Source organism: Heloderma suspectum, chromosome 1 (assembly GCF_057233095.1).
Source record: "Heloderma suspectum isolate Gila_16-S chromosome 1, 16-S_ref, whole genome shotgun sequence".
Lineage (NCBI taxonomy): Eukaryota > Metazoa > Chordata > Lepidosauria > Squamata > Helodermatidae > Heloderma > Heloderma suspectum.
In genome coordinates, this window is record NC_139458.1 from 205,362,429 (window position 1) to 205,385,348 (window position 22,920).

At 43.9% G+C, this 22,920-nt stretch overlaps 1 protein-coding gene across 1 annotated transcript in view; it reads right to left on the reverse strand.

The window, feature by feature from the left end:
- The window catches only part of DNAH7 (dynein axonemal heavy chain 7), a 194,031-nt gene that overhangs the window by 101,632 nt on the left and 69,479 nt on the right, over nt 1-22,920 (reverse strand). The window contains exons 22-32 of the mRNA XM_084806680.1: nt 21,534-21,674; nt 19,112-19,324; nt 16,380-16,489; nt 15,099-15,267; nt 14,786-14,888; nt 14,567-14,694; nt 12,114-12,326; nt 10,448-10,546; nt 3,845-4,093; nt 2,392-2,541; nt 1,484-1,666 (exon numbers count right to left, since the gene is read on the reverse strand). Coding sequence (XP_084662806.1) covers nt 1,484-1,666; nt 2,392-2,541; nt 3,845-4,093; nt 10,448-10,546; nt 12,114-12,326; nt 14,567-14,694; nt 14,786-14,888; nt 15,099-15,267; nt 16,380-16,489; nt 19,112-19,324; nt 21,534-21,674 — 1,758 coding nt within the window. The remainder of the gene's footprint in view (nt 1-1,483; nt 1,667-2,391; nt 2,542-3,844; nt 4,094-10,447; nt 10,547-12,113; nt 12,327-14,566; nt 14,695-14,785; nt 14,889-15,098; nt 15,268-16,379; nt 16,490-19,111; nt 19,325-21,533; nt 21,675-22,920) is intronic.

The following is a 22,920-nucleotide window of genomic DNA, read 5'->3' on the forward strand; positions in this document are numbered from 1 at the left end:
TCTGCTTGCCATGCACAAGATACTGCTTTATCTGCTGAACTAATATGCACAGCTTGTGCCATAGCAAACAAACTGGATCTAAAAAGATCAGGTTGCTAATGAATTCCTTGCCCTGATCTGCAAAGCAGTGGCTGCTGGTGAGAGAAATAAATACAGCGATATTCATAAAGATTTGCCTATATGTCTACATAGATAGCTGGTGCAGATAGAAACATGCATCTGGATGCACATTTAAAAAAAAAGGTAAAGGTGTCCCCAACCAGTCGTGTCTGACTCTAGGGTGCGGTGCTCATCCCCGTTTCTAAGCCGAAGAGCCAGCGCTGTCCGAAGACGCTTCCGTGGTCATGTGGCCGGCATGACTGAACACCGAGGTGCACAGAACGCTGTTACCTTTCCCGCCGAAGCGGTACCTATTTATCTACTTGCAATTTCTTGCTTTCCAACTGCTAGGTTCGCAGGAGCTGGGACTGAAGACGGGAGCTCACTCCGTCACGCAGCACTCGGGTCTCGAACTGCTGACCTGCCGACCTTCCAGTCTCCAGTTCAGCGTCTTAACCACTAAGCCACCGCGGCCCCTTGGACGCACAGTTACATCACAACAATGCACATTTACATCACAACAATTATCTGGGCCCAAATGAACTAGCTGGATGAGTCTTCTGATGTAGATGGGGATGTGTATCCTTTATTGCTGTGTTCTATCACCTGAGCAGAACTCCACAGGAAGCTGCCTTAGGCTGCGTCATACCATTGGCCCATCTAGCTCAGCATTATCTGCACTGACTGGTATTGGCTCTCCAGGGTTTCAGACAGGACTCTTTCCCCAGCCCTACCTGGAGATGCAGGATCAGAGATGAACCTGAGACTTTTGATTTATCAGCCAACAACAATTTAGGATTAAATAACAATCAACTAAACAGGTTCCTTAAACTTGCCCACCCTTGGTTTTTCCTGTAGGTCAGCCTTCCCTAACCTGGTGCCCTCCAGATGTCTTGGACTACAATTCCTATCATCCCCAGCCAGAATGCTTGGTGGGAATGGGAGTCCACCATATCTGGAGAGCACAGGTTAGGGAAGGCTGCTCTATGCAATGTCCATCTATTTACACATCCTGAAAACCACTGAATTTATTTGTATGCCTTTTTATTCATTTTTGTCCTCTGGCATTACCGTATCCTATGGCTGAAGCAATTAATGAACCCTTCATCCATCCAATCATAGTGACACTCAAAGCTTGGGGCACACAGTAAGGGGCTATCAACATTTGCATTCTGTCACGCAATTCCACTGCAAACTTCCACAGACAGGGAGCTCTGCCCATCACACCCCGGTCAAAGGCTATTACCATCCCTTTGACCCTTCCAAGGTTAAAAAGCTAGTGCCTATCAGCGAGCAAGGAAACAGGAAAGAGAATTTATCCGCAATATCAGCTTGTCAAAATCCCACTTTATTTAAAAGCAGCCTTCCAACCGGGGAAACTTACAGTAGCAGGGGAAGCAACCTCGAGGTCCATGGGTTCAAAAATAAGACTCATTTGCTGGGACATCTGGATGATCTCACCACTCATCAAACAGAGTTTCTTGTTATCATCCAGCACGGTATTCATATTCTCAATCCACACAGCATCCACTGGCCCATCAAAAACAAGCCACTTCCTATCGGGTGTCTGGATTGAAAGAAAAACGAAAGTTTTAGTACAAAGAATATAAGAACTGGCATGCTGGGTCAGTAGAAGCATTCCTCCTGCTCTCTCACATACAGGAACAAATGTCCCTTCTAAGATGGTGGCTGCTGAAACACATGTGAGCATTATCTAAAAACAAAGGGCAGTATCAAAACCTAGCAATCCACCAGCACTCATTAGGTTGCGCTAGCAGGAATGACCGCTACTGCACCGGGACGGTAGCGCTTCCTAGTACAACCCCATAAACTAGCCGAAACAAGCATTTCCAGGTCAGCAGGGCTCCCTTTTGCAAACTCCCGTGACTTGTTCTATTCCAGAAATGCTGTTTTCACCTAGTTTCCAGCTGCTCTAGGAAGTTGCTCTAGCAGCCATTCCAACTAACACAACGGCAGTTTTGGATATTGCCCAAAGAAAGAACTATGCACAACTATTTTGACTTAAATGTATGCAGATCTAACCAATTAACCTATCAATTAGAATTCATATGATTTATCAAATAAGATTTCTTTAATCAGGTGACAGCTCTAAAGGCCTTCCTTATAATACAACAGTGGAAATGGCAAAAAAAACAACAACAAAAACACAACTACCTCTATGCAGGATTACGGCCTTTTATTACAGGTTATGCCTTCAAGACAAAGCCAGGCTCTTTTCTTTGGCACTACACACACATATATTGAACTATTTAAATCTCATTGAGTACTTACAGATGAAGAAGCAAATGCCCTAAAGCTCACAGCTAGGATACCATCGGACCACTCATGAGAGACTGGATCAAATTGTCCATACAGCTGCCCCATGGTTATAGCTTTGGGGTTGATAACAGTGATCTGAACTTTATTTTCCTCCATCAGCCCCTAAAGTACACAAAGTACATTGCATTTGATAAAACTAGAGCGCATGTAATTCACGTGTGTGTGTGTGTGTGTGTGTGTGTGTGTGTAGATTATAGTTATAGAAGGAGCAATCCTATGGCCAATGGACACTGTCTAAAGGGCCACAGGATTTTTCAGTTTCTGGGAACCAAGGTAAGAGCTACGGCTCCAATCTTGGTTCCCAGAAACTGTGCACCCCCCCTCCTCCAGGGCTGGGCCAGTTCCCTCTGCGCTAGCTATATCTCCATGCTCAAAAATGGAGCACAGGAAAGGGGGCAGACCCAGGGGCAGGGAGGAGACTGCAGAAGCCATGTTACGCAGCTTCCTATGTGCTGCTGGCTTCCCACGTTCCCACTCTAAAGCGCCCTGACTAGACAGGCAAAATCACTTGTCTAGCCAAAAATGCAGGGCAGCTGGAGCATGGAGACAAGGATTGCCTCCATGCTCAAACCGGCCTGTGCCCTTATTTATTTGATTTGGCTATTCGTAGCAACAAAGGAAATGGAAGCGAATAACATCACATTCCTGCCGAGCATGCTGGGAAATGTAGTCCTTGTGCCTTCCTTGATGAGAACATGATGTTTCACCAAAGAGCTAGAACCCTTCAAAGGCTCCCCTTCTCTTGGCCCAGGTAAGTTTGGGGGCCCTTGGAGGGAGAGGGGAAGGAGAGGAGGAATCAAGAGCTCAACATGTGAGCCAAGCAAGGCTGTCACATACTCACAAGTAATCAATCAGAGGCGTTCACTGCTATGAGCAGCTATTTTCAATTACTTGTGACACATCCTTAATCACTGTAACTACTGAGGTGGATGGTGTAAGTAGTACAGTGTTGACAGACAAGGCAGATTATTTGTGCAAAGTGAAAGATTAGACTGGAAGGGAGAAAAAATTGACACCCAGCATAAAGAGAGGAGGAGCCATGTCCTACTGGCAAAAATAACACTGTTAAGGCTTGCCTCGGGGGTGGGGGTGGGGGAAACAGCCTATATACATATTTAACAAAGAAATAAGGAAGGGGATGATTGGAACTAATCCTCTAAATATTTGCTTGTAGGTTTCTATTAATTTAGCAGTGGTTACATCACTCATCTTAAGTTTTAAAACGTAATAAAATATTTCATTTTAGAAATTTAAACATTACTCAAGCCTGAATTCAGTGAGGAAGTCTCACTGAATTCAGTGGTATTTACTTCTGAGTAAACACTGTTAGGATTGTGCTTCACCTTTCACAAGCATCCTGTTTGCTTTTCAGGACACAATGTCTTCTGTAAAGATCTTTATTTACCTTTTCACACAGGTCGCCCAAGGCAGCCGCCAAAACCCGATACGCAGATGTTTTCCCCCCAAAGGGCTCTCCAACTATCATAAAGCCATGGCGCACAATCATCATTTCAAATATCTGCAAGATTTTCTCTGAAAAGAAGTTAGTCATTTGTAAATTCATTTCATCACAGTTTGTCTTGATGGCTTCCAGGATGTCAATGTAATCTGGTTTCGGCAGCTTCACACCAGGGAACAAATCCGAAGTAATGCCCTGCCAAAGGATGAAATACAGGTGTTTTCATCATAACGAACGCAGGCAGTCTCTGTATATTCTGTGATGTAGTCATGAAAAATAAACACTCTTTCCGACCAGCAGTATAATCACATGGCTATAAAGAAAGATAGCTGCCTGACAAGAATGTGGAACTGATCTAATGCTTGTTAACCAAGAAGCATAAATAAATATTTGAACGCTATAGAAATTGGATGATGAACCCAACAAACATACATGAGAGATCAAAAGGGCTCATGTACAGCAGGGATAAGCAACCTGGTGCTCTCCAGATATTTTCAACTATGACTGCCATCAGCATGGCCAATGGTCGGGGGTGATGGGAGTTGTAGTCTAAAACATGTGGAGGGCACCAGGTTGCCTGCCCCTGGTGTACAGCATGACAAACTACCAGCTTATGGGCAAAAAAAAATGTGCTTTTTTACTGTGGGTTTGGGGGGCTTTTTGTCTTAAGATGGAAACCAGAGCTGCAGTTGAGAACTGAGTTGTGCACAAATTAGGGACGATGAGTAAATCAATGTGGCTGGCTCATGGTGGCACTGGTGGCTGGCTGGCTGCTGCTTGGCCACTTGCCAATTTTTTAAATGTCTGTGTTTTTGCCCCTTGGCTCTTTAAGTTAGAGGCAGGGAGCCAGGAGAACAGAGGCAGCGTTAATGCACAGGATCAGGCTGCATGGCTGGAGGGAAGGCAGGCCTAGCTAGCTGGGATAGCAATAAAAACAACAATAAAAGCCAACAATAAAACCAGCAACACACACACACACATACACAGTCATGTACTGGGGGGAGAAAAATTGGGATTTTTCTTTCTTTTTGTGTGGAGAGATGAGGGGGAAAATTAGGACTAATTGGAGGGAAGAAGGGGGATTGGGGCAGTAAATTAATTGGGTGGTGAGGACAATCTGGGTGAGATCTGAACTGGGGGATAGTAAATTAACTGAAGGGGAAGTTATTGGGGAGGGGTTGCTCTTTGGGATTCAGACACCTCCTCTGCCTGGTACTCAAGTTTGTGGACTTGGACAAGTCACTTGCCTCTCTCAGATTCACTACTTTTCCTTTTGTAAAATTAATGTCGTGTAAGAAATTAATAGCTGGTGAAGTTATTTGGGGTGGGGGTGGGGGTTCGCACCCCACCTCTCTCTCGTGTTCAGTTTGTGGCCTTAGGCAAATCACTTGTCTCATTCTTGTCCAGAATTCGGTTTCCAATGGGAGCCAGCCAAATGCCCCCAGGAAGATTACAAACAGGGCTTGAGGGGAACTCCTCCCCTAATATTTGTCCCTGGGATCTCTAGTACTGAGAGACAGACTGCTTCTGAACATAGAGGCTCCATTTAGGGACCCCTGTGAGCAAGGCCAGAGCTTAGAGGTAGAACATGCATGCTTTGTGTGCAGAAAAACCCAAGTTCCATCGCTAACCTCTCCAACTAAGAGAGCTTGCTTGAATGCCATTTTGAGGGACCGTATCTCAAGGGGAGGGCTTGTGCTTTGTATATGGAGGTTCCCAAATTCAATCCTAAGCAGCTCTGGGAAAGAAACCGTGGAGAGACGCTGCCAGTCAAAGTGGCAGTGCTCAAATTGGGGTGGGGGGGAATCTTTTGAGGTAAGAGCTGCCACTGTGTGTCCACCAAACAAAATCTGAAACTATTGAAGTTGTGCACTTCACAGAGTTTTTATCAACTCTCAGGTTTAAACTAGTAGGAGTGTCTGAATGCTTGGTAACTTCTATACTTTCTCTTGACACCTCAACAGCATGTTCAGGATTAAAAGGAATTTAAAGAAAAATGTCCAACTGGCATCAACAGTGTGTGGCATTCTCAAGCAAAATAAAAATGATACTGGTGGCCAGAGGTAAGAAACAAAGAATAAAAAGTTATCCATGGCCTTGAATCTACTGTCTCCATATGTATATAAAAACACTTTATACATCCACAAACACAGAGTTGTTTTAGATAAAGTACCATTGACCCATGTTTGTGTTTATGGCTTTTATAGTCAGCATCCACATTTTTCTCATTGTAGCTAAAAGGTTTACATTCGGGTTGTATCCATGGCCTATGCAGGACCTGACCACTGTGAGAATCAAAGGGCCAAACATAGCTCCACTTTTCTTATACTTACTCTTATTGAAATCAGCTGAAAGGAGGAGAAATTCACAAACATGTAGGAAGAAAGCCAGACCATGAAGCACATGGTCTTCAATGTCTATATACTAATGCCCAGAGTATGGGAAACAAACAGAACGAACTTGAACTCTTAATACAGAAGGGAAATTATGACTTGATAGGTATAACTGAGGCTTGGTGGGATGACTCTCATGACTGGAATGCAGCAATTGAAGGATATAACTTGTTAAAAAGGAACAGGAGGAACAGAAAGGGAGGTGGGGTTGCACTATATGTGAAAAATACTTATCTCTGCACAGAAATACAGGAGGATGAGCTTGGTAGCCCCACTGAGAGCATCTGGGTTAAAATAAATGGAACAAACAGTAAAAGGAACATGGTGGTTGGAGTCTACTACCAGCCACCCAATCAAGGAGAAGGTGAGGATGAAACTTTTGAAAAGCAAACAGCCAGTGTTTCAAGGAAGCATTATGTAGCAGTAATGGGGGACTTCAATTTCCCTGATATTTGTTGAGAGAGAAATTCTGCAAAACATGGCCGCTCCAGGAAATTCCTGACATGTGTGGCGGATAAATTCCTCCTACAGAAAGTAGAGGAAGGAACTAGAGGATTAGCTATCCTTGACTTGATCCTAACCAATAGAGATGACTTAGTGGGTAAAGTAGCAGTTACAGGAACTCTGGGGGAAAGCGACCATGTTATACTTGAGTTCATGGTTCTAAAGGAAGCAAAAGCCAAGTGTAGCCAAACCCGTACCCTGGATTTTAGGAAAGCTGATTTTAATAAACGCAGAACAATGATCAGTAAGGTCCCATGGCAAGCGACTCTAATGAGAAAAGGAGTCCAAGATGGGTGGGAGCTTTTAAAAAAGGAAATTCTAAAGGCACAATTACAAACAATTCCAACAAGAAAAAAAAGGCAGAAGACAACAGAAGAAGCCAATGTGGCTTCACAAAAAGCTAAGAAGTGACCTGAAAACAAAAAGGGACACATATAGGAAGTAGAAAGAAGGCCAAGCAACAAAGGAAGTGTGCAGGCAGGTAGCACAGAATTGCAGGGTTGGCGTCAGGAAGGCTAAAGCTGAGAACGAGCCGAGGTTAGCGAGGGATGCTAAAAGCAACAAAAAAGCTTTCTTCAGCTATGTGCATAGTAAAAGACAGAGGAAAGAAATGGTGGTTCAGCTATTAAATAAGGATGGCAAAATGATAACAGATGATAAAGACAAGGCAGAAGTGCTCAATTCCTACTTTGGCTCAGTTTTCTCCAAAAAGAGGGTCTATAACCCCCCCTGGCAGAGGCGAAGTACAGGCTGAAGGGGCAGGATTGCAGCTTGAGATCAATAGGCATCTGGTCAAGGAACACCTAATTACTTTGAATGAGTTCAAATCTCCAGAGCCAGATGAACTGCATCCTAGAGTCATAAAGGAACTGGCAGCAGAACTCTCAGAACCACTGCCTATTCTCTTTGAGAAGTCATGGAGGACGGGTGAAGTGCCAGATGACTGGAGGAGGGTTAATGTTGTCCCTATCTTCAAAAAGGGTAAAAAAAGAGGAACCTGGGAACAGACCAGTCAGTCTGACATCAATCCCTGGGAAAATTCTGGAGCAGATCATAAAGCAATCCATCTGTAAGCACCTTGAAAACAATGCAGTGATCACTCAAAGCCAACATGGATTTGTCAAGAACAAATTCTGCCAGACTAATCTGATCTCATTTTTGGATCAGGTAACCTCCCTTCTGGACTGTGGGAATGCTGTGGACATAATATACCTCAGCTTCAGCAAAGCTTTTGACAAAGTGCCCCATGATATCCTGATGAGCAAACTAGCTCAAGGTGGGCTAGATGAAACAACGATCAGGTGGATCCACAGTTGGCTACAGGATCGGACTCAAAGAGTGCTTATCAATTGGATCTTCTCAAACTGGGGAGAGGTAATGAGTGGGGTACCGCAGGGCTCAGTCCTGGGCCCAGTGCTCTTCAACATTTTTGTTAATCACTTGGATGAGGAGGTGCAGGGAATGCTGATCAAATTTGCAGATGACACAAAGTTGGGTGGGATAGCTAATAACTTGGAAAACAGAAACAAAATTCAAAGTGACCTTGATAGACTGGAGCACTGGGCAGAAAACAGCAGAGTGACATTTAATAGGGATAAATGCCAAGTTCTGCACCTAGGAAAAAGAAACCAAATGCACAGTTACAAGATGGGGGATACGTGGCTCAACAACACTACAAGCGAGAAAGATCTTGGAATTGTTGTAGATCACAAGGTGAATTTGAGCCAACAATGTGATGTGGCTGCAAAAAAGGCAAATGCTCTTTTGGGATGCATTAATAGTAGCACAGCTGCCAAATCCCGGGAAGTACTAGTTCCTCCGTACTCAGCACTGGTTAGGCCTCATCTGGAGTACTGTGTCCAGTTCTGGGCACTGAACTTTAAGAAGGATGCAGACAAGCCGGAGAGGGTTCAGAGGAGGGTAACAAAGATGATCAGGGGACCAGAAACAAAGCCCTATGAAGAGAGACTGAAAGAACTGGGCATGTTTAGCCTTGAGAAGAGAAGACTGGGGGGAGATATGATAGAGCTCTTCAAGTACTTGAAAGGTTGTCACAGAGAGGAAGGCCAGGATCTCTTCTTGATCATCCCAGAATGCAGGACACGGAATAATGGGCTCAAGTTACAGGAAGCCAGATTCTGGCTGAACAACAGGAAAAACTTCCTGACTGCTAGAGCAATACAACAATGGAACCAATTACTTAGGGAGGTGGTGGGCTCTCCCACACTGGAGGCATTCAAGACGAAGCTGGACAGCCAACTGTTAGGGATGCTCTGACTTGGACTTGATGGTCTTGTAGGCCCCTTCCAACCCTAGTATTCTATGATTCTATGAAATTTTGAAACACAGAGGTGTTTTTTTTTTAAACCCTACATCCACGTTTTTGCACATCACTGAGGAAAATGGGAATCTTCCTATGTAAAGCTAAAACCAGATGTTACACAATTGCACATCTCTTTGCCCTGACAGCCTGTATTTTTAAAAAATTAAATCTAGCCTCAGGCAGCTGTTCATTTACATAGAAGAACACCAAGGGGGAGTTGGAGCATAACTCATTTCTTTCTAGCCGAATTCACTCCTTTCTCTCCAGCTGCTTTACCACCTATGGGGGAAAAGACATAGGAGCCCCATGTATTGTTCCCCACAGGAGAAAAAAGAAGCTGGGGATGACTTTGAGTGGACATTCAGCAAGGGAGAAAGGGTTAAGCAGCCCCAACCCATCTCTTCTTGAAGCCTCTTGAGGCTGCTTTTCATTTTTTTTTTAATGTATGGCAGGGGTGTCAAAACTCTTTCAACCCAAGGGCCAAGTTCAATTTTGGAGAAGCTCTTGGGAGGCATGTTCCAGTGGTGGGCAGGGCCGAAGGCAAAAAGAATGGGGCCAAAAATACTAAAAAATACCAGCATATTTTAGCTTAAAGCTCCTACCGCCAGTCACTAAGCCTTGGGAGAGGCATTTCAATCTTTTAAAAATAGGTCAAAAACTGCAACAGCTGAGACACCACCAAACACTTGGCAGTTTGGGAAAAGGGTGGGACCAGTGGAAGGGGGTGTGGATGTTTGGTGAACCTCTGAGGGCCATATTTGGACCGCAGGCTAGCCTGAAATTCAGCACTAGTCAGCCTTCAAAAACCAGGATATGCTTTGACATAGGGAGTGGATACTGACAACCATTTTAACCAACATCTGTACTTGATATGTAATAAAATTCTACTTTCCAGCAGCAATAGTAGTAAGTCACATGTAGCAATGGTGCCAATCAGCTGTCAGACAGAGTTCCCCCCTTCATTTCCCTCCTCATCAAACAGCGGATTGGTGAAACCTCTGCTTCTGTGGTTGCGCTACATGGATGCAGGTAGCCTGCTGCGTGCGCACACAGCTAGAACAGGGTCTTAAGAGTCTGGAGCCTGCTAGTGACATCTGCAGAGATGCTGTTCTCATTCCCAAAGCTGGAGCTCTACCAGCAGTCCTATATTTTTATACCGAAAAAAATGCCATTGTTCTTTACACCTGCTGAACCTTCACAGATCTATCTACAACCCCAGGCTGTCCTACAATATTGTGCCCATAACCAAAACTTAAGAACCTCGTCAATATAGAGATTAAACGTATGGACTGCCTTTTGAACTCTCATAACATTACAAAAGTTCCTTACCTCAAAAAGCGGTAGATCGTGAGATAGGAACTTAGGTAAGTTCACATCTATAATGGATCTAAGCAGCAAAATTTCTTCATTTTCATCTGGATATTTCAGCTACATAAAAGACGGAAATTATTTTCGGAGTTATAAAAGGTGTTTCAATTTGCCCTCCAAAATGCCAATGTATTAAGAATGTATTGGTTATATCCAATGTTAGTCTAACTTAAGTCCCATTAATTTCAATGGGTCTACTCTAAGTAAGGCTGACATTGGATACACCTCATCAACTGTAAGTATGCCTTGCAGTTTTCAGGGTTACTGGCATGTTCCAGATGTAGGTAAAGAAAACTTTCAGGGAGCCTTTATAACACAAACTCTGATCTTATGCTGTTAATCAAGATTCACATTGAAAGGTCTAGTGAGAAATATTAATGGAAGTTTTGGCTTAGAATTTCCTGAACTTCTGATTCTTTTGCACTGATGGGTAAGTGCGCACTGGATCAGAAGATGCTTAACCTACCATATTGCCAGGTAAAGTCATAGCATTTAGTATTGAAGATGTTCTTTTTGTCAGTCTACAAAAAATCTAATGATGTCCAGATCTATGGCCAAAGTTCCTCTGGAATTCTGTGATGTACGAATGGAGCTCCTGTATAAGTCAGTTCCCCACTGACTTCAGTGTTGGTGGAAGCTTAATGCAGACTGTGGAGATCTCCAGCTGCCACTACAGTGAACTCTACAGCTCTTGTTCATGCAGAAGCTCAGCATCCATGCCTGAGCTCCTGTATACAGAGGGAGGCATAGGATCAGGGCAACTGTGCATCTTTTCTTATATTACAAAATTAAAGATAAAGAAAGAAAATGTGACAGTAAAATCACTTTGTTTGTCTTTACTATCATAAAACCAACACTATTAGAAGTAACAGCCAGAGAAACTGGCTGTTACTTCTATTACCTCTAAGTCAAGATACTTCCAGAAAAGAACTGAGGCTGGATCTACACAGTTTCAAGTACACACACACACATTCAGTTCAGTGTAGAAAGGAAATGTGAAAGAACCATAATGGTAGTTCCTTGAGGAGCAGAACCAACATTGTGCTAATAATACATGCACACATGTAGTCTCTTGCTGAGTTCAGATGAAGTTTGGCCAGAAATCTGGCTGGCTCCAGGACCTGATCCTGGCTTATTACTTTGGTTTGTTAAGTGACATTAAGCCAGAGTTCCTTGGGTCCAGGTGTAATGGGAAACTCTGGCTTAATACAACACAGGAATGAAACACCTAAGCTGGCATACAAGGGGAGGAGGGGCGACGGATGAGTGCTTGGTCCTGATGCTCATTCCCAACTTTATGGTTTATGAAGTCCAGAAACATTTCCAAACCACTGTGTAAGCCAGTCTTCTCCAAGCTAGTGCCCTCCAGATGTGTTGGACTACAACTCCCAGAACTCCCAACCAACACTGGCCATGTAAACATAACTCAGTGCCTCTTCGGGCAATGCCAACTGTGTAATGCCCATATGCAAGATGCCTTCTTGCCAGTGTAGGGAATACACATGAAAACCATTATATTTGATTCAAGGTCTAATTCAAATGAGAAGCACAGGTTTACTTCCAACCAAATACCAGAATGCTGCATTCTAATCAGACCATGAAAGATGGGCATAGCATAGCTGTCTACCTTCAGATTTCCAGCTGCAGTTAGCACTGACTTCACAGCTCTCATGCCATAATCGTAGTGGTGCTGGGAAGACAACTGTTCTGAACACAGGCGGTAGGTTGCTACAATTTTCACAGAAAGGGGTCGAGCAGTAACAAACCCACAGGAGTACAGGACAATTTCAGCAATCATGGCATAATCAGGTACCATCATAGCCACCGTCCGAAACAGGGCCTATGAAACAAGCATTGATAGGTTAACTGCACAGTCCTATCACAATGCTTTCAGTAACAGTATTACCATGTCTCAGCAAGCCCTTGATAGGTTTTGAACAGTGATGTCAAGCTAAATTTCATTGTCAGTATACAAACTGTTCTTTAGATTGGTAAAAACAGTGGGTGGCATCCAACAACATGTGAGCGCATTTACGTTTGTGCAATGGGACTTTCCCAGTATCTCCTCCACCCTATACTGCCATGCCCCCCAAATCTGCTCTAAGTGTCCCCTCTGGAGCAGATTGGGGGGCATACAGAGGGCTATAAAGGGGGGAAATGGACTGGCAGATGGACTTCATTGGATTTCATCTAGATACTGCCCCAAAAGTCCCCTTGAAAATAAGGGACACAACTTACACATTATACAAAAGACTCCATGAGGGAGAGAGAGAAAAATGGTGGAAGCGTCTAATGTTTTGACCATGTAAAATCCATTATAAAGGTAGGGCCAGGCATTTGGTGGAAACACAGAAAGTACTTACTTTCACACAAACAGAAGTTAAGAACATAAGAAGAGCACTACTGGATCTGTCAGTGGTCTATTTAATCCATGGGAATGGAACCTTTGGCCTACGGAGCCTTGATGGATTCCTCCAGGGGATGGGGCTTGGGAGCCAAGCCCCACCCCTGGAGGAATCCCCACTGTAATCTCTGATCACAGATGAGAGATAACAGCAGGGCATGCAGGTGGGTGGGGACTTGGCTGGGCCCGGAAGCAGCTGCTCTTCCCAGCACCAGTTGACTCTGCTCCCATGCCCCATGGTGGACCATGGGGACCATATGCAGTGCACGAAGCTTGAGGGCCTCACCCACACAGCGTCTTCCCCACTGGGGAGGACGGCACATGGGCAAAGCATCCCTAGCTGAGTTGATAGCTGGACTCAGTTGGGGCAGCTTCGCTGTATGTTGGCCTCCCCCAATAGGGGAAACCAGCACACAGCAAAGCAGGATCCTGGCCAATGTGCTGGGCGGATGATCCACTTGGCGTGTTGGCTGAGAACAAAATAATGTCAGGGGGCAGGACCCCACCCACGGGACTGCCCTCTAATCATTTGGCCCACGTAGGGCCCACGTAGGGCCCACATAGGGCTGGGTGGGGGGTCATCTGGCCCCCACCCCAAAATAGTTTCCCAGCCTGATCTAATCTGACATCCTGTTTTCCACAGTGGCCAACCAGATGCCACTGGGAAGCCCACAAGCAGGACATGAAGGACGCTGATGTTGTTTCAGTGGATATTGCCACTTAAAGCTGTTTTTTAACTATGATAAGTAGCATATAAACCTATTAAATAAATAAATGAAATTACCTTATGGCATATATCCTATTATTGTTCCATATGATAGGTTCACAAGCGTGTACGAGTCAGGAACCTCCACTCTGTACAGGCAATGTCCAGGGATACCTTTCCCATGCTGGCTTGGAGGAAGAACCCCCTTAGTTCCAGGCATTTCAGCCTGGCGCGCTCTCTGAAGAGCCACACTGGCTGCTTCCTTGGCTGATGTGGCTCCCCAGAGAGTGGCTGCTCCAGAGAGCCCCGTCAACTCTTCTCTCGCTGTGGCAAATGCCACTGTGGGAGAGCAGTTGACAGGGCTCTCTAGAGTACCTGCTGGAGGCGGTGGGCCCTCCTGGCAGTGGTTGGGGAGAGCAGCACAATTCGCCACTCCTCCTGCTCTGCCGCCTGAGGCGGGGGTTTCACCCTGCTTCAAGGGAGGGTTGGCCCTGGTAAATACCATAGGATGCCCTAACCTGACAGTGAGAACAGCAAATGCCAGTTACCCAGAACACTGTTCCCCTAGCCAGTACAGCCCAGGTAAGGCTCTGCTTCCTAGGAATAAGCATCACCATCACAGACATCATTCTGCTTGCTCCATGACAATATGGTTTTATTCTTCTATTTTAAGGATTAACTTTCAGGAAATATTTTTAAAACAACAAGTAATACACCAGCTTTCCCCAACCTGGTGCCCTCTAGATGTTTTAGACTACAACTCCAAGAATTCCTGACTGCTAGTCATGCTGGTTGGGGCTAATGGGAGCTGAAGTCAAAATATCTGGAGGGCACCGGGTTGAGGAAGGCTGAAGTACATTCAATCCTATGTATTCTTACACAGAAGGAGGTCCCTCAGTGCTTAATGGGGCATAGTCCTCGGGAAACAACATAGTTTAGGATTGCAGCCCTAATTTTCTGTTTACAGTACCTTAAGATTGTCCGGAAGTTCTGAGCGTCCAGCATAGCCAGGATTCATCGTTATAAAGACAGCACATGTTGGGTTAAGTCTGAGCTCAGTCCCTTCAAATACCAATAAGTCAGAGCCAGCATTTATACCTATGGACAAGGGAAATCGGTATCATTTCAATCATGTCTGAAAGAGGTTTTATCTTAATCCAGCAGATTAAAACAAATAAAAATAGATTACCTCTCTGGATGGTAAGAATTTGTTGAGCAACAACAGAAAGTACTTCCAAGTCAATCCTGTTAAATTCATCAAAGCAAGCCCAGGCTCCACAGGAAAGCAAACCCTAGAAAGATACAAACAAAACATACAATTCAATTCCAGTATTTTCAGGTTAAAAAGAGTAGGCTTATCCATTTATTCTCTTATTATTTAGAAATGATTTGCACACAAAGATCTGTACAGCTATATAGCCTATGCTTCTTATTAGAGCATTTTGAGATGACGTGCTTTGATTGTTGACTCTAAAAGTTTGCTGCTGCTCATTCATTCACACCTTAAAGAATTTTCCAAGAGCGAGATAATCCAGTCCATCAGAACAATTGAAAACCACGCACTGCTTGGCAACAGCTTTTGCTAAGTCCTTCGTCGTTTCTGTTTTTCCAGTTCCAGCAGGACCTTCTGGGGCACCACCCAGATGAAGGTGGAGAGCGCCAAAGAGAGTTCTGAAATTACAGGGAGAAGAGCTGTAAAAAATTTTTAAATGCCATAGCACTTTGGAAATAATAAAATACCTTAGTTTAAAAAAAATATCTGCTGGCCCAATCGTAACCATTTGTGCTGGCATATCTAGCTACAATGCCAGAATAACAATTTACTGTAGGCCAACACAGATATAAGACTGGCTCCCTGCAACCTGTGGTTTACATAGTGGGAGCCAGCCCTGGGAATGAATGTGCATCCTCTCTTCATTCTTTCTGATTGGTCTGGCACAAATTCCCTTCTTCCTTCCCCTTAGGAAGGGGAAGCCTTAGCCTTAGCCTTAGGCTGCACTGCTATGCACACTTACCTGGAAGTAAGCTCCATTGAACAGAGCGGGACTTGCTTCTAGGTAAACAGGCATAGGATTGTTCTATAAATCACCATTTATCATTTCATCGACACCAGTGCTGGTTAAAACCAATCAGGGTTACATATTAACTCAAATTGGAAACCAGGGTTTAGGTCCTCGGAAGCCAAAAAGGCTGCCCACCCCTGGTTGATACGAAGCAAATACTGTGCAGCAGTGGACAGAAGGCAAGATAGTGTTAATTTATGATTTTTCTTATGCATCTATTTGGTGCTAAAAAAAAAAAGTGTTAGAATTCAGAATCACCCACCATATAGGCACCACTCAGTGAAAATGAGTCTGCAAGTGAATGAATGAAATTAAGATATCCAGTAAATTTTACTAGTCTACTCAGTTTATGTTTCCATAATGTAAATATATTGCCATTTGGAGACCCTTGGAATTGTATATGACCATGTTAATTGAAATGTGAATGTAGCTGCAGTATAGAACATCCATAATGATGCCTACGAAAAAATAATAATGTAAAACATTGAACTATATATTTCCATTGTGGCAATTCTCAGGGCTGATGGCTCAATTACATCATCTCTATTACAGGAACTTTTTATAACACATTCAGGGCACAATCGTATGCATTGTTTAGACAAAAAAAGTCCTACAACTCCCAGCATTCCCCAGCTAGCCATGCTGGGAATGCTGGGAGTTGTAGGACTTTTTTCTGTCTAAACATGCATAGAACGGTGTCCTCAGTAACATGTGATTTACCTGTAGCATCTATCAGTAAGTGGAGTAATAACCAATCTAGGGGTATTGCCAAGATATTCGTATCCATACTGCAAGCCAGCATTGATCATCTTTGTCTGTAGATGTCCTTCCTACAGGAAAACATGAAATGCATAGGAACTGAAAATAAATGTAATTAGGAAGAATTAAAATAAGCAAAGCTTGCAGTTAACCATTTCACTTCTAGAAACCATTACTTTAGCAGACTCCATGATTATGTTTCAAAGGAGAAGTGGGGGCAGGAGAACTTCACACACAAGCAGAGTTTTCCTTCTAGTTTCCACTGCTGCAATTCCAATAGCCAACAGGTCAAACTCTTTTTTGTCTCATTGGTTAGAAAAGTTGTAGCAGTAAAAACTATCAAGAAAGGTTTGTAGCGACATATTATTCATATACATGGCATTACTGGATCATGGCTGTGGAATTGTTTCTCTGTTTTATTCATCTATACCCCACCTTTCAAGATAAAAACTTTCCAAAGCAGCTTACAGTATGAAGAAAAACAACAGTAAAAAACAGGTTAAAGGTGCATTAGAGCAGCATTCCCCAACGTGGGGCCCTCCAGATGTGTTGGACTTCAATTCCCATCAGCCCCATGGGCAATGGTCAAGCATGGTGGGGGCTATCATCCGAAACATCAGGAGGGCACCAGGTTGGGGAAGCCTGCATTAGACAATACACCGGCCAAAAAGTTTAAAAGCCATATGTAGGTAGAAACTGAAAGACTTACTCCAGGGGTCCCAACCTTTTTGCCCAGTGTGCACATTTGTAAGTCTGGGAGTGTGTCATGGGCATTCTCACAGAAAGGCTGTGATGGGGGTTGCCCATTCATAAAATGGCTGCCACGGTGGTCATGGCTGGTCACAAAACACTCATTTCCCAGAGGGCCAACTGGTGAGACTAAAAGAAACTGGCCCAAGCACCTAAGTACAAGCCAGAGGTGGGGGGTCTGAGCTCCAAAACACAAAGCCATTCTTTTGAACCCAAATAAAGATGGTGCTGGAAGGCAGCACTTTGCTTTGCAGCATGTGCCAGCATCCCAGTTAAAAAAAAAAAATTGAAATCTTAAATAAAAATCAGGAGGGGCAGGGAGCCTGGCAGGTGCCAAGAGAGGTTTTTGTGGGCACATTGGTACCCATGGGCACCAAGTTGGAGAACTCAGCCTTGCGAAACAAAAAGGTTTTAGAGCATGGCAAGAGATGGCGAGATTTCCCAGACAGGAAGTTCCACAGCCATGGAGCCACTACTGAAAAGAGTCTGTGCCCAGTACCCTCTACTTCTGATCTTAAGTAATGGCAGGCCAAAGAACAAGCTTCCAGATCTTAGGGCTCGGATAGGTTAATGTGGACATAAACAGCCAACTCAGTCCCAGGCCTCTTAGGCCATTAAATGTCAATACCTGCAGTTGAATTTGAGACCAGAAACAGATGAGTAATCAGTGGAATTGATGTATGATCTACATAATACCAGGACCTAACGAGATGCAACATTTAATGCACCTTTGCATTTAACATGCATGTTTTTGAAAAATGCAAATAGTGAGGCTGTTGATAATTATCGGGATCACAGCAGGTGAAGAAAAGGCATTTAACCCTTTCTTCCCCCACTGTGGTCCTGAGGAAAACCACTCCTTTGAAGCTGCTATTTGCATTTGGGAAAGAAGATCCCATTGGCACTAATGGGGCACATCACATCTAGTTTCACTGACCTGAATACCTTCTTTCTCCCAGTACCCTGGTGGCTGAATTCTGGACCAATCATAATTTCTAAGCTGTTTTTGAAGACAGCTCCTAAAAAGCTTATTATTCCTATCTTAATATTTCTAAAAGTGCCAACGTTTGGCATTTCAATATCAAACAATATCAAAGACTTGCCTTCACACTTGGCTTTCCCCTGCACCCACAGTAAACATCAGAAGTGTCATTATGACTTGACTGAACTCTAGACCATGTCATCTTTAAATAAAGAGATCAACTCATGTTCGGGAAAACATTTTGACATCTCCTCTGGGGCAAAGAACAATATGATGATTTCAGAATTCTCTTAACAGGTGTTATAGCAATCTGCTTAACTGCTACTCTAACAGCACAATCCTATGCAGGTTTACTCAGAAGTAAGTCCCATGGTGGTCAATGAGGTTTTCTCCCTAGTAAGTGTGTTTAGGATTGCAGCTTAAGATATGCTTAGCTATACGACACCTTGCACTATTAAATGGAATACTTTAGATAGATGTCCTGCTAACTTTAACCCAGTTCATATGTTCAGCCCCTGGTTTAAGAAATCAATGCAGGGTCTCAATGCTGCAATTCTGACAAAAGACAGATTAAGGCCACTTAGCTCAAAAATATATGACTGCTTTAAAAAATACAAAATAAAATAATGATGATGATGAAGAAATAAAATCTGGACTTCTCCAGCATCAGGGCAACTAAACTATGGCTTTTGACAGAACAAGTTTTATCTGCGAGCCTCCTGCAAATTCAGCAAGTGTGCAGGGAACACAGTGATGAAAAAGTCATTTTAATACTAAACTGTATGTATGGCTATTAGTCACCTTACCTCACAGTCCACAGGATGATGGGCAAGATATCTTTTGTCGTCAGCAAAAAAATGCTCATATTAGTATATCTTTCCCCCTGTGTCAGCAAGTGAGCCCAAATTGAAAAGCTGCAAACAGAAATTACTTCCTAACAGGATTCACATGTATCACTTACCTCCCAGTAGTACCGAAGCTGACTTAGCCATTCAAAGTCGCTGTCGTCACTGACATGCATGCTGACAAGGGAGGCGAGGACATCCCGAGCATGGACGTCCAGGACAACAAGCGCGCCAAGAGTCACACGGTTCTGCTTAGACAGCTTTCCTCGCACCAAGGTGACAATGCCATCAATCTGCCCATTGCACTTGGTCAGGTAATTCTCAAGGGCCTGAGGGAGGTTGGGAAAAAAACAGGTGCAGATGGCTATTTGCCTCAATGCATAATAATCAATACAAATATGGAGAGCTCCACCTATTACTGCTTCTCTTAAAGCTTTACTCTAGCAAGCAAAAGTAAATCAGTGTGTTTCTCGCACAAGTATTATTTACTTTTATTTTTTTAATAAAAAAATAAAAAGGTGCCTATACACTCACAGGAGTCCTTCAGTGAACAAAAGGACTTTTGATCCAGTGGAGACTCCTGCAGGATCATAAGAACATAAGAAGAGCCCTGCTGGATCAGACCAAGGGTCCATCTAGTCCAGCATTCTGTTCACTCGGTAGCCGACCAGCTGCCCATGGGAAACCCTCAAGCAGGACATGAGTGCAATAGCACCCTCCTGCCCATATTCCCCAGCAACTGGTGTACATAGGCATACTGTCTCTGATACTGGAGCTAGCATATAGCCATCAGGACTACTAGCCATTGACAGCCTTCTCCTCTAGGAGGCAGAGCGGAGGTATCATCAATGCCCCCCTTCAGAGGTGGGGCTGAAGGCAAGGGAGTGGGGCCAAAAATACCAGCATAAAGCTTTTACTGCCAGTAACTAAGCCTTAGGAGAGGCATTTCAACCTTTTAGAAGGGGGAGTGGGGAGACTGAACAAAAGCCATGAAACCACCAAGCGACTGGTGGTTGGAGGAAAGGGTATGTGGCTATCTGAAGAACCATGGGGGGCCAGCTTGGGACCCTAGGAAGGCCAGATTTGTCCCCCATGCCTGAGGTTCCCCGCCCCTGGGTTAGATCTAAAGCATGACTAACTTTCATCTGAAATAAACCTAAAAATGAAATGCAAAAATCCATACCCTTTGTCCCAGCTATATCCATCTCTAGGTTTGGACTGCAGCTCTGAGCACACACCCTTGTAAACTGCTTTGGAATTTCCAAGTCAATGTGGGCTAATTCTGACTAATATACCAGCTCTGCATGATAGGGGAAGGGCCATAGCTCAGTGTGATAGAGCACCTGCTTTGCATGCAGAAGGTCCCAGGTTCGATCCCCGGCTTCCCCAGGTAGGGTGAGGAAAGAATCCTGCCTGAGACCCTGGACAGCTGCTGCCAGTCAGTGTCAACAATACTGGGCTAGATGGGCCAATGGTCTGACTCAGTAGAAGGCAGCTTCCTATGTTCCTATGGCTGCAGCCACCAGCCCTGGCTACCATGAATACCTGTCTGAGCCCCACAAAAAAATCTATGCATGGGCATTTGCAATCCACGCGGGTGTGAAAAATCCAATCCTTGTAAGCCAAAGACTTTCTGAAAGTTTCATGTTGTCATTTGCCATCCCATAAGTGAACATAAACAGTACGTTTTGCCACCAAGGCCAAGGGCTACTCATTCACCACTGGAGCATTCCATATACGTCACTTAGAAGCAATCAGATTTTTTTGCAGTTCAAAGATCTGCTCTTAAAGCTGAATATACTGAAGAGTAGACTTTGATCCCTGATGTAAATCTTTCCCTCAATCACAAAAATAATATATTTGCCCCCACTGACTGAAACCTGAAATGTTGTCCCTGCTTCTAAACTGCCATCAGAAGTTGATACAATTATAATGGGCTGGACCCAGACTAAGGTAGCTGAACTTAGTTTTCACTGAAGCCAATGGGATTTAAGTCATAACTAACTTGTCCCAATAATTTCAATGGGTCCCAAATTCAATTAACTTTGTCTGGATCCAGCCCAATAATTCTATTGTATTAAGAAAAAAGGGGTCAGAAAGTGCCTGAATCATCCAAGCAGATCTAGGATATCTGTGACGAGAGTATATTCTTTCAGCCCAAGAACAACCAGCAATTTTGCAGGCTCTGCTCAAAACCTGCACGGAAGTATTTGCAAAACTGCAGCTTCTGCTCATGGAAGGCGAATAAGACACCACATTCACCCATGAGCTGGAAGCCTCACAGATAAAGAAAACATGTGTGGGCAGTCATGTACATTGGTCCCAAGATTGCCTTGGGGTGTTTAGACTTCCAGCTTTCTGATTTTATATACTAACATACACAGCTGGGGAAAAACTCTGCGGGTTATGTAATGCATTGTTTCTCACAAGGTTCAAACACTACCATGATATGGATTATACAGTATTAGCAAACCTCTGTTATTAAGGAGGATGGAATTATTGATTACAGTGGCTGGCAAGTGGTTGAAATATGCCTACCTGCTGGCCATTTCTAATAGCGGTTTGTACTTCCAAGGTCCAGAAAGCCTGGGATACACACAGGACTGTCTGCCCAGGCCATTCCCTTACCCAGTTTATACGAACAGTTTTTGGATAGGCTTCTATTGCGTCACCAATCACCTGGAGATAAGAACAATGACAGACACACCAAGTGAACAGGAAAGGAAGGGCCAAATTTACAATTGCAATCTTATATATATAATTCAAAGTCAGGAGTTAGTTGGTCATTCCTTTTTGACTGCCTTCCTGTTGACCAATTCTCATGAAACACACTTCACTGGAAAGCTCTTGACACACAGATTCCACAAATAACAACGGTTTTCAGTATAATTCAGTCGGTAGTTTATTTATGTCCATAAAGCTTTAAAAAAAGAATTAGGCTATCTTCTATAACAATGTACTATAACATTTTATTTTTAATATCAAAAAAGTCAAGTATAATTGAACAAATATAATTAATTGCAAATTGGAGCATACTGTTGCATCCTAATCCCAACATTTTGTAATGGAGCTCAGTGCCTTGGGACTAAGGCACAGTTCAGGCACTCAGATGGACCAAAAGTCCTGTTCCAGTACAGGAGCAGGTGGAGACACCCCCCTCTGTCATACTCGTACTGCAATGTGTGACCCAGACTCCACATACACACAGAGGATGGAACTGCAGGTTCCCAGCCCCCTCACCACTGAGTAACAGAGAACGATTCTGTGTCTCAGCCTTCTATGTGTATGAGCACCTAGGTGGAGCACCTGTGTTACACATTACATTATGAGTGTGGTGGAAGGAAGTGTTTGCCTGCTCTGGCCCAAGAACAGGTTGATCAGCTCAGGTAAGCACCTCAACTAGATCAATGTCCTTTATTGTTCTATGTTTGGCAGCCATAGCCACACACCTACTCTGAGTACCTGAATTTAAGATGGTGACTGTAGCCATGAAATTAAAAGACGCTTGCTCCTTGGGAGGAAAGCTATGGCAAACCTAGACAGCATAGTAAGAAGCAGAGACATCACCTTGCCGACAAAGGTCCGTCTAATCAAAGCTATGGTTTTCCCAGTAGTAATGTATGGCTGTGAGAGCTGGACTATAAGGAAGGCTGAGCGCCGAAGAATTGATGCTTTCGAACTGTGGTGCTGGAGAAGACTCTTACGAGTCCCCTGGACTGCAAGGAGGTCAAATCAGTCCATCCTAAAGGAAATCAACCCTGAGTGCTCATTGGAAGGACAGATAATGAAGCTGAAGCTCCAATATTTTGGCCACCTAATGCGAAGAGAAAACTCCCTGGAAAAGACCCTGATGCTGGGAAAGACTGAAGGCAAAAGGAGAAGGGGACGGCAGAGGATGAGATGGCTAGATAGCATCACGGATGCA